At 56.2% G+C, this 10,659-nt stretch overlaps 1 protein-coding gene across 4 annotated transcripts; it reads right to left on the reverse strand.

Annotated features, from left to right (window-relative positions):
- Positions 1–2,612: 2,612 nt before the first annotated feature.
- LOC122385256 lies at positions 2,613–10,050 on the reverse strand. Of its 4 annotated transcripts, none has more exons than XM_043373398.1 (5): positions 9,982–10,050; positions 6,111–6,396; positions 4,581–4,653; positions 4,125–4,240; positions 2,613–3,417 (listed from the first exon to the last, which is right to left on the reverse strand). In XM_043373398.1, exons 2-5 carry the CDS (start codon positions 6,386–6,388, stop codon positions 3,237–3,239), a joined length of 648 nt encoding a protein of 215 aa, XP_043229333.1. In that variant the 5' UTR covers positions 6,389–6,396; positions 9,982–10,050; the 3' UTR covers positions 2,613–3,236. The 4 variants fall into 4 exon arrangements, with proteins under 4 accessions (XP_043229333.1, XP_043229332.1, XP_043229329.1 ...); XM_043373397.1 differs by lacking the exon at positions 6,111–6,396 and adding an exon at positions 7,343–7,646 and having other exon boundaries at positions 9,982–10,027; XM_043373394.1 differs by lacking the exon at positions 6,111–6,396 and adding an exon at positions 6,973–7,297 and having other exon boundaries at positions 9,982–10,016.
- Positions 10,051–10,659: the final 609 nt, after the last annotated feature.

Here is a 10,659-nt window from a genome sequence, read left to right on the forward strand (position 1 = left end):
TGAATCTGACGCTGTATTCGTTGCTGTTGCTGACGCTAACTTCACGGACATGGGGGGGGGGGGGCATTTTCACGCCTCCCCCCGTCTAACTCGGCTGCTCCTGGGTCACGTAGCGACACGCGGTAAGCGGCAATCGAAAGAGCGTCCAAAATAAGGAAGACAACACGTCAGTCACTTTTAAGGTCAGGTCGAAGCGGAAGGTCAGGTCACCAGAGGTCATCAAAGGTCAAATTTTGTCGATTTCAACAATATTGAAACACCCGACGGCTAAGTCGAAAACCAATAGAGCTACAGCGCCGCAGAAAAACGCATTCGATAGCTCTTTTAACGTTTATTTCGCTACGTGTCCTCTGATTTGACCTTAGATCAACGGTTCAGCCTCCAGAGGGCAGAAACCCGAAAAATAGCTCCTTTTCACGAACAAAGTTTTTCGGTAATAACTTTTGACTTAGGAAAGCCACGACATTAATTTTGCCAGCATCGTGTTCCCCTCGTCAAGACGCATCGAATAAACAATTGTGTTACATTGAAAGCTCATCTGGAAAATTTGACCTCAGGGGCTCAGGTCAAGGTCATGACCTAACGGAAAAGAATCATGTTGCATATCAGTCGATCCGTACCGTCGAGCTGGACAAATCTGACGTGTTTCACCGCTCTGGCTTCTCTCTGTCGAAAGTTATAGTAGAAAAACTGCTGACGACCTTTCATGACCTGATATGACCTTAGGCTTAGGGGCACACAGAGGGGTCACAGGTGCAATTTCCCGATTCAGTGTGTCATGTTTACCTTAACTACCGATGAACCGATGTTAGAGAGGGTTTAGAACGACATTCGTCCAAAAGAGGCGCATTTCAATTTTCTCCCATTGACTGAGATATTCGCGAAAAACCTGAGGGAGGGGGGGGGGCGTAAAATCGCCCTCCCCCCTCCCAGCACGGCGTGGTTTAAAAGAGCTATCAAATGCGACTAGGCGGCACTGTGACACTAGTTGTTCCCAAATTATCAAAATAGGCCAAATTTGACATACGATGACCTCAAGTGACCTGACCTTTGACCTGACTATAAAGGACCGAAGCAATATTCTTGAATTTTTAGCTTTTTCGATCCCCATTTTAATTTTTATGTCATACCTACCGCGTGTCATTATATGGCCCAGGTGTCGAGTTAGAAAGGGATATGCAAACACTCCCGTCCGCTCCTCAAATTGCGGACTACAAAATTTGGTTGCGGTAGTGGCGGATAGAGGAACCTAACCCCTTCCCTAAAAAGAGAGAGAGAGAGAGAGAGAGAGAGAGAGAGAGAGAGAGAGAGAGAGAGAGAGAGAGAAAGAGAGAGAGAGAGAGAGAGAGAGAGAGAGAGAGAGAGAGAGAGAGAGAGAGAGAGAGAGAGAGAGAGAGAGAGAGAGAAGCGGACTAAAGAGTAGCTAAATTGCCCTACTCAGCTACCGACAGCAAACAGTAATACAGCCGAGCGTTCTCCGCCACCTCATCGAAAGCGATCCGCGTGAGGCTTCGTAGGTATATTTGTTTCTTCGCACTGATCTGGCATCCTCTCAATGACGCACCATCCGATGTGCCACTTCCCGGTTGGACAGCGCAGGGTCCCACATCCAATCACCATCTGCAGTCATGTGAGCGGGTTGTGCCACTACCGCACCACGTGAGAGTCAGCCGGCGGTGCAGCGCAGCCGCCGGAGCACCCAGGCCCCAGCGGTGCCGCGCCGCCGGCCGGCGCAGCAGTTCGGTTTCCCAGTTCCCAGCGCGGCAGCGGCAGCGGGCTCTCACGCGGTAACCAGCCGGCGATGGGCGCTCGCCCAGTTTCACAGGCTCCACGGATCGGCTGTCTAATGACCTGGACGCCGGAGCGGTTCCCGTTGGCGGCCCCGCGCGCCGTGCGCCGGCCACCGCACAGCCCGGAGAGAGAGAGACGCCTCTGATGGAAAGCGGCGCCTCCCGGTGAGGATCGGCCGGTGGTGCAACTGCGCCGGATGGTATCGCTCCGACCAGACAGCGGCACCTTTTTAGGTCACTATTCGTCCGGTATGCCCGGTGATAACGAATAGAAACCGATCGCTGACCGCCCGAGGCAGAAGCCTGCCGCTGTTAAATCAACGGTAACCGGCCGCCGGCGCTGGGAGAGTAGGTTCGTCAGGCCGCCGTCAGATGGCAGGCGTGATTGGCCGCCTGAGGCCGCCACCGCACCGCTGCGCCCCAGACGGGGAAAGCTGGAGCAGGAGAAACCTGGAGTGAAGCCCGTTGGACTTGGCAACTCGAGACCGACCCAGTGAAATAGCTCCATCGGGGTCAGGATTCCTACACACGAATTAGTGCTGACGTAATGTCGTAATTGCCTCAGGAAATACTGATAGATATCGAGGACTATGTGAAGCGATTTCACCAGACTTTTCAAAAGATTTTCTTTGAGCGAATGCGTTTTGAGTAGGTATGGACTATGGAGTCTGAAATTGCAGTGAATTGCAGTGTCCACCCAGCGAAATGTGTGTATTTGTGGTCGCATGCGTCCATGTGTGCTGAAAGTGTTTTGAGTAGCTCTTGCCATTTCATCGATTTTCTGCCGTTTCAGCTCGTCGCCGTGCAGCGAAATAGTCGGTATAGGCGTACATCAGGGGGAATTTATTGTCATTCTTCGCGTCACATTTCGTGAGGCCACGTCAGTCGTCGTCAAATGAAACAATAAATAACACAACAACATCAGGGGGCATGTATGCAGAACAACAGGCAACAATAAACAATCCCTGTCGTAGGATGACAAGTCAACAAGTGTCGGTCAGCAAACTAAAACACAGTCTAGCAATGCGTTGTGAGCACCTGTCGCGCCGCCAGCGCAGCAGTCAGTCAAGCGTCGGGGCCCTTACCGGCCTCTTTCCCTCTCCCTCCCTCCCACCCTCTCTCTCCCTTTGCAGTCACAATGTCAGGTCCTGTGTCGGTCGTTGGTCAGGGACTAAGCTGATTCTATTTGTAACGAATGCATGAACGCAGCTGGGCGCGACTACTAGTTGAGCTACAGTCCCGTCGCACTGCGGGAATGGAGGGCAGAATGTTGGACTAGGCTTTGTCGTGCGTCACATGTCCTATGTACACTGGCGTCCGCCGGCAGTCAGTCGTCTCCTTTGCGCACGCGCACCAGGCCGCATCACTGGCACGCTCGCAACTGCCCGGCTTGGCAATAAATAACTATCAATAAGTTAACAACGGTTGCTGTCGGTTAGGCGGCGTTTAGATGCTGTTGGATCCGTTGTACTTGCTGATGAGGGCCTTGACGCTGAACTCGCAGTTGGCGTAGAGCTCCTCGCAGCTCTTCTGGCTGGAGCGGCCGCGGTTGGCGGCCTCCAGGTACTGGTCGAGCACCACGCGCAGGTCGGCGGGCAGGTTCAGCAGCTCCAGGTACTGCAGGTAGCTGTGGACGCAGAGAGGACGCGCCGTCAACGCCTCGGACGGCTAACGGTACCCGCCCCGGGGCCCGAGGGTGCCGGCGCCCGGCTGACGTAACGCCCCGGCCCGACTCAGAAGTGGACCACTGTCCGCCGCTCGGCCGCCCGCCGCCCGGCCTGGGAAAGCGGCCGGCGCCATTAGGTCGGGTGGCGGCTCGAGGGCTTATCGTCGCGCTCGGACGCGCCGCGCGCATACTGAACAGCGGCGAAAGGCCGCGCCAGAAGTGGCACGCAGAGGGCGCGGCGCGCCGACACGGGACATGACGGGAAATCGAGCCCACCCAGACCGCCGCCCACATGGGGACGGACACCCGGGCGACTGAAGTGGGACGGACGGTTCAGCTAGGTCACTGGAGGTCAGGAGAGGTCAGGAGAGATCAAGAGAGGTCATGACAGGTCACTGTGGGTCAGACGGAAGCCCAATAAGGAAGACCAGGTGTAACCCAGGTGCACTCTATGTGGGTCAGTCGCAGGAGGCCGGGAGGTCAGGAGTGGGCAGTTGCATTGCGGCCACCAGAAACCGTTGCAAATGCAATGAGGGTCAATGGGATGCGTTAGATTGAACTCAGAACGAGGGTAGGTGCTGTTCAAACTGTAGCGGTCACCGGTATGCCGCGGGTCGGTGTGGGAAAGAGGTCGGGGGTGTGCGGCAGAGTGTGGAGCGTTCACTCACCCGAAAGCGTCGTTCATCTTGCGGGCGGTCGAGCCCCAGGTGTTCTCGTTCTGGTGCAGCTCGCACACCACGCGCTGCTGGCACTCCATCTTGTTGGCGTCGAACTTGCGGTAGACCTGGCGACACACGAGACAAACCGTTATTGGCGCCAGGTGTACGACGGATGGAGGGCTATAATTACGATGATGTGTAAATTTATTATACCAAAAGATGTCATTAAGAACCACTCAGCTAAGGGTAAGTCAAAACTGATGCCGTGATATTGAGCTAGGATTACGTTACATAAAACCGGACTGACGAAGTAAAGCCACAAACAGGTTGCAGCGGCTCGACACTGGCAGGCCGGTTAAACCGGCTCAACTCGTCTTCGGTAGCCTTGACAATGACCATATGGTGACCGATCGGGGCGGGGCGGTGACACGGTGACCGGTCGAGGGAGGGGGGGGGCTGACGTACCTCCTCCATCATGGCGATCCAGTCGAGGACGGACAGGTTGTCCCAGATGGCCGAGTACGGGTCAGAGCCGGACCTACAGTCGAACACGCACGTTAGACCACGAGCGCAGCCGACTCGACACTGGGAGGGGAAGCTACTCGAACTGTGCGTTACAGATACTTGATAACTAGCAAGATGGTGCAAAGGCGATGAAACTGATGAAAGCCTGTCCCGTAGCTCAGTTGGTAGAGCATTGGACTCCCGGTAGTGAGAGCCCGGGTTCGAGACGCTCCGGCGCTCGATATTTGAGACTCCTGACGGGGATGGTCTGCGGTTGGTGGGAGCATCCGCAGCCAGTTGAAGTCAGTTGAGTGGGACAGGCCGTGTCCGGCTTTGAAGGGCACGTTAAACTTTGGCATCTAAATTCTCCCGTTACCCGGAATTGCGCGATCGGACGGTAGGGGTCGGGGTCTACGCAACAAGCTCCGCTTAGCGTGGGCTCCGGCTCTGTCAATCCGTCCAATCAAACATTCGAGCTAAATTTATAAAAAAAAAAAAAACTGCATAGAGATGATCAATGACTTGAGCCAATAAAGGACAAATCAAAATGATTGGGAGTAATTAAAGCCACACAATGAAGAAACAAGAATATGGAGCACCAGTATTAGACAACAATTAACGTTTTTCGTAAAGCGAAAAAGTTATGTTATATACAAGCAGTTCTAAGTAAAAGCGTTACTGAAGAAAGCAACACATACATTTACGATGCACTTCTATATACAGGCATGCACATCTAAATACGGTTTCAACCCACCACCGACAATTAGCTTACCGTACTGCTTTCAGCTGCCTGCTCGTTTCAATGATGGAGTGTTAGAGTTATGTACAACATATATGAAGTAGAGAAGACAGACTTCTTGACATAAACGGAACTTTGTAAGGAGTGTCGAAAGAAGGATTATGTCATCGGCGATTGATGAAGCACGACCAATCGTTGCTTTATCAGGTTAGCTGATGTGCTTCTCCGCTCCGTCTCGATCAAATGTCCTGTCAAAGTTTGTTATCGGCGCACGCATAGCCGGGGGCGTATTTTCAGGGGAAGGGTCGTCAGCTGGGTATCGGTGGACCTCTGAGACGCTCGTCACATCAGGTCACCTCATGCGAAGCTGCATCGGTCGGCTTGACCTCAGCGGAAGTCTGCGCTCTTGCTCAGCTTTTGATGCGGTATTTACAGCAGATCCAGCCGGCTGGTGCCGTCTGGACAGCAGTCGCCGACCTTTTCACGTGCTGGTCAAGGTCGAAGGCGGCAGCGAGACACGGATGCATCATCCAGCCGCGGAGGGTTAGCTCTTCTGTCGCCAGGCTCGTCAGCAGCTCGGGTCTGTACATGTCGTCCCGAAGGGGCGACGTGGAATGCGTGTCTCTCGGGGCCGGTTAGAAGGCCCGTCGCTGACGCTGAGGTGAGCTGCGGTAGCTCGCTGCGACGCTGATAACGTGCAGCTCCGGGCGGCATATGTACAGCCGGTTGGTATTTACAGGCCGCGTCTTTACCTGGCCTGGAAGCCGGTGGCTCCAGTGAAGCCGGTGCTAGTGAAACCGGTGCCGAAGTCATCGGCGGGCAGGACCAGCGAGACGGCCAGCCAGATCAGCAGACCCAGGAGAACCAGCGCCACCAGACCTCCGATCGCGGTCAGCACGGCAGTGGTCGTAAGGGCAGCTCCGTCGTTGGTATTGTTGAACAGGAAGCGCGGGTCGAAGTCGACCGCGTCCGTCAACTCATTGGCCGAGGCGTACGCCACGCAAAGGAGCGTCAGGAGGAGCTTCTGCATGGTGGCGCCTGTGAAACATTGCCGGGTGCTGAGTGCCGCTCGGTGAAGGACTATGTACAAGGGCCCGGGGCGGCGGGCGTGTTGAGCTGTGTGTTAGTGGGAGAGAAAGTTGGTCATGTGAGCCGCCGACGATGAAGCGGCGATACTTACCAGTACCCCGTGTACATTGGCGTGTACACATCACGGCGGTGCCGCCGTCGACTCGCCTCCTCTGCCACGTGGCCGTGAAGGTGACGAAAAGGAACGGGAACGAAGACGAGAAAAGCGGCGAGTAGGAAAACCACGTCTAGCTCGACGAGTTGAAGACATCAAAGTCGTTGGAGACGAATCTAGATGTGTGCGTTACTGGGGATTCTAAATGGAGGATTAAAAATGTTTACTGGAAGGATGGGGGACAGTCTTGTAGTTCAGGATACTGGACCGGGAAGGCCGGACGATGCCAGAGGAGCCGCCGACTGGCGCGGTTGACGTTCCACTTACCTGTGCCACTCAGCAGCGGCGGCCCGGGCGCGCCCCTAGTGGGCCCGCTGAGTGCACTCATGGCATGCCCACCCCTGAGGACACTGAACACCCAGGGTACGTACGCAGAACGGGCGGAGTAGCCGCTCGCGTGGTGGCCGCCAGAGGCGCCATACGCTGGGTAGCCTGAGTAGCCTGTCTCGTCTCCACCGGCGCTCAACAGATAGAGCAGATAGGCGAGTCCAGCGAGCAGGATAAGACCGGCCAGTCCGGCCACGGCACTGGCTATGATTGTGCCCAGATTGATGGTTAGACCCGTGGTGTTACCAATGAAGAAAAACCGGGGGTCGGCGGCAGCGCCATCAGCCGGCACCAGGTTCACAGTGTCCTCGAAGGCGGCGGCGCAGGCCACAAGTGCAAACAGCAACACATGAACCAACATGCTGTTATCTGCAAAACAGCAACGTGCGACGGGGTGAGAGGCGAGGTACGTACGCGGAGCGGCCGCTCGAGTAGCTCGTGTAGCCGGTGGACGCGTAGTCCTGACCCGAGTACCCGGAGTAGCCGGTGCCTGAGTCCCCGGACAGCAAGAACAGGAGGTAGGCGAGGCCGGCCAGCAGCGCCAGGCCGCCGAGCAGCGCCAGCGCGCCGGCCAGCACCGAGTTCAGGCTGATGCTCAGGTCCGAGGTGTTGAAGAGGAAAAAGCGCGGGTCGGGCTCGCCTTCGACGAGCGCGTTCTCGGCGAGCGCCGAGGCGCAGAGCGCGAAGGCCAGGAGGGCGCGGTACAACATGGCGGCTCCTGCAATCACGGCAGCTCAGTGACGCTAGCCGCCCGGACAGAGAGTCCGCTCGGAATCCGTCAGGGAGTCCCACCGGGAGTCCACCGGGAAACGACAGGATTCCTCCGGATCGCGCCGTTATGTTGGCCATTTCATGTGCGGCTCATCTGCTGCATGTTCGTGTCCATGTATCGCCCGGTTCGACGGAGACCACCGTCGGGCTTGTTTGAGTAGGCGCATGTCTGAGTTTCGTTGTTGGTTTTGGAATCACAAGGTGCCACCACCAGCTTACCTGTCAATGTACCCGTTTGTAAATGTACCCACCACCGGCGTGCATGTTGTCAATGTCGTGCATGTATACGTACGCGGCGCGGCCGGAGCCGTAGGAGCTGTACGAGGAGCCGGTGGAGTAACCGTAGCCAGTCTCTTCGCCCGAGTCGGTCAGCAGGAAGGCCAGGAGGGCGGCCAGCAGGCCGAGCGCCAGCAGCGCGAACAGGCCGAAGATCAGGGTGGAGAAGGACACGGCCAGAGAGGTGGAGTTGTTGAACACAAAGCGAGGATCGACGTCATCGACGGCGTTCAGGTCATTGGCAAGGGCGGAGGCCGCGAGCAGCAGCACGCCGAGCGCGTAATGGGCACGGTTCATTGTGGGAGCCTGTGGAGCGAGAGGCGCGCGTGAATCTATGTATGTACAGCGGGAGTTGCTGGCCGCTCGGTGACAGACGCGGCGCGGCGGCGGCAGATGCGGCGGCGCGGCGGCGTCCGTTAACCAGTCCGCCATTAGCCCGGTCAGTAACGGTGCGGCTCGGCGCCCTACAGCCGCAGGCAGGGTCGCTGGCCGGCCGCCGCCGCCGCGCCGCCGCCGCCGCCGCCGCTGCCGTCATCGACACCGGCCGGACGCAGCGCTGCAGGATTCTCTGACAGGGACTACCGCCATGGTTCGCTCGTTGTGAAAGCAAACACGTCACACCCCTGGGTGGCGCACAGAGACGCTCTGCCGCCCTCGGGGCGAGCATTTACGCTTTTTGCGACGCGTCATGATACTTTCTCGTGATTAGGGCTCACTGGGCGTAAATTTAAACGGGCTAATAAGGCTAAAGTAGCGTTACGACACAAATACTGTAAGATTTGGAACACTTACTGGATGTGTTTAGAGATCGGAACGTAATAAAAATGGGCAAACTAGGAGCAGGTTAGCCCGAATTTAGAGAAGTTCAAATCGAAAGAAAGTTATGAACGCTGACGGCCAATAAAATAACAAAGACCTATAGCGATCATTATCAAATACATATACTCTATTACGATGATAAAAGAGACAGTTGTATATCACAATAATGCTCTGAGCGCCTTTGTAAGTGGGTATAGGACGTACAAACGGGTAATGGCAGAAATATAATTAAAAAAAAAAAACAGTTAGTCAGGGGGACTATTTACAACACACACAGTTTGTGGAAACTAAAACAGCAAACCACTAATGATCTTTAACAAAATTAAGTGGAACTTTATAAATTACGTTGAAGAGCATGAATACTACTCTAACCACTTGAAACAAAACCTTAACATGCAAGACAAATTGACAATGCAAGACGATGAAATAAATTTTACGTTAACACGAAACCTATCTTAACGTTACAAAAACGGCCAAACTGAGGGTTTTCAGGCCGGCGGATGTTGGGGGCTCCGATTTGTGTTCTGACAAGCACTCTCGCAGGAACACGGCGGATCACAGAGCACGGAGCACGGCGAGCACAGAGGCGCGAGCACGGTACTGCACGGCAAGTCCACCTCCACGCTGAGAACACACAACTCTTGCCAGTCGACCGACCGGACCGGCCCGAGCACCGGACGGCAAAAACCGGACAGACCGCGTCACGGACTCAATGGGATCATATGACCACTACGGTAGAGTACGTTACGGTATCAATAAAAAACCGGAATGCCTTGAAGGCTGACTGAAATCGAAACATGATCGCTGAAAAACTTGTTTGGAATGTAAATAGAGAACAAAAACTCGAACATAATGTCAATTTTGCGCAAGAATGAATCGCAAATTGAAGAATCGAAGAAGTTAAATGTTAAAGTTGAAGCAAATTATTATAAACTTGGGATTCTGAGAGCAGTCTGCTCAGCACAGTCCGCCGGGTCTTTCTGCCGTCCCCCACGGAGGGTGTCGGCAGCTCGGTGCCGGCTCCAGTCGGTTCGATCACGGCCCGGGTCGTGCTCCTCAGCCTGGACGCGTCCTCCGCCGGTGCCTGCCACGCTGGCGGCGAGCCTCCGCGCCACACCGCGCTCCCACCTCCGATCAGCCGCCGTCTCCTCCACACTCGAGTCACACTGCACCGCGTCGGCACGTACCTTGGGGAGTACTAGCCTACTGCAAGTGAACTGCTGGGACGCCTGTCCGTCACTGTGCCTCTCCGGGCCGGCGGCTCGGTTTTATACCCCGGCCGGCTGGCCTGGTTCGGCGCGGCGGCGGCGGCGGCGCCGGCTGAGCGCGGTCAACGCTACACCGCCCCGGGCGAGTTTCCGACACCATCCGGGACAGGGCCGGCCGCCGCCAGCCGCGCCGACCGCAGCCGATAACCTACAATGGCGCGGCTTCCTGGAGACGACAGGCAGCGTCGATGGCGACGAACGACGTCCGACGGGGCGCCGACGGGGCGCCAGAGGGGCGCCGGTTCCGGGGACAGGGTCCGAGGGGTCAGCGGAGGCGCGGGAGGTGCAGAGGGACGGCAGGCGGCCGAATTAGGACAGAAGTCTGAACAGGTCAGCCGGGGAGGGCCCCTCAGCTTCACCGGGTCGGTGGCGCCCATCCGACCACGCGCGGAATGTTACTGGTGTCTCATCAATGGAGGACATCGCGCCACGCACGACAGGGACGCGAGCCGAGAAAATGAGAGACAAGACATATAGAAAATAATTGTGTGGAATGTAGTGTAGCAAGGCTACATCTTGGGACGTCTTAACATTCTTCAGATCGGGACCCAGCCGCCCGCCATACTCCCCTCCCCATACTCAGCAGCAGCAGTCATC

This window comes from Amphibalanus amphitrite, unplaced genomic scaffold (assembly GCF_019059575.1).
Source record: "Amphibalanus amphitrite isolate SeventyFive unplaced genomic scaffold, NRLGWU_Aamphi_draft 000212F_arrow, whole genome shotgun sequence".
NCBI classification, from domain to species: Eukaryota; Metazoa; Arthropoda; class Thecostraca; order Balanomorpha; family Balanidae; genus Amphibalanus; species Amphibalanus amphitrite.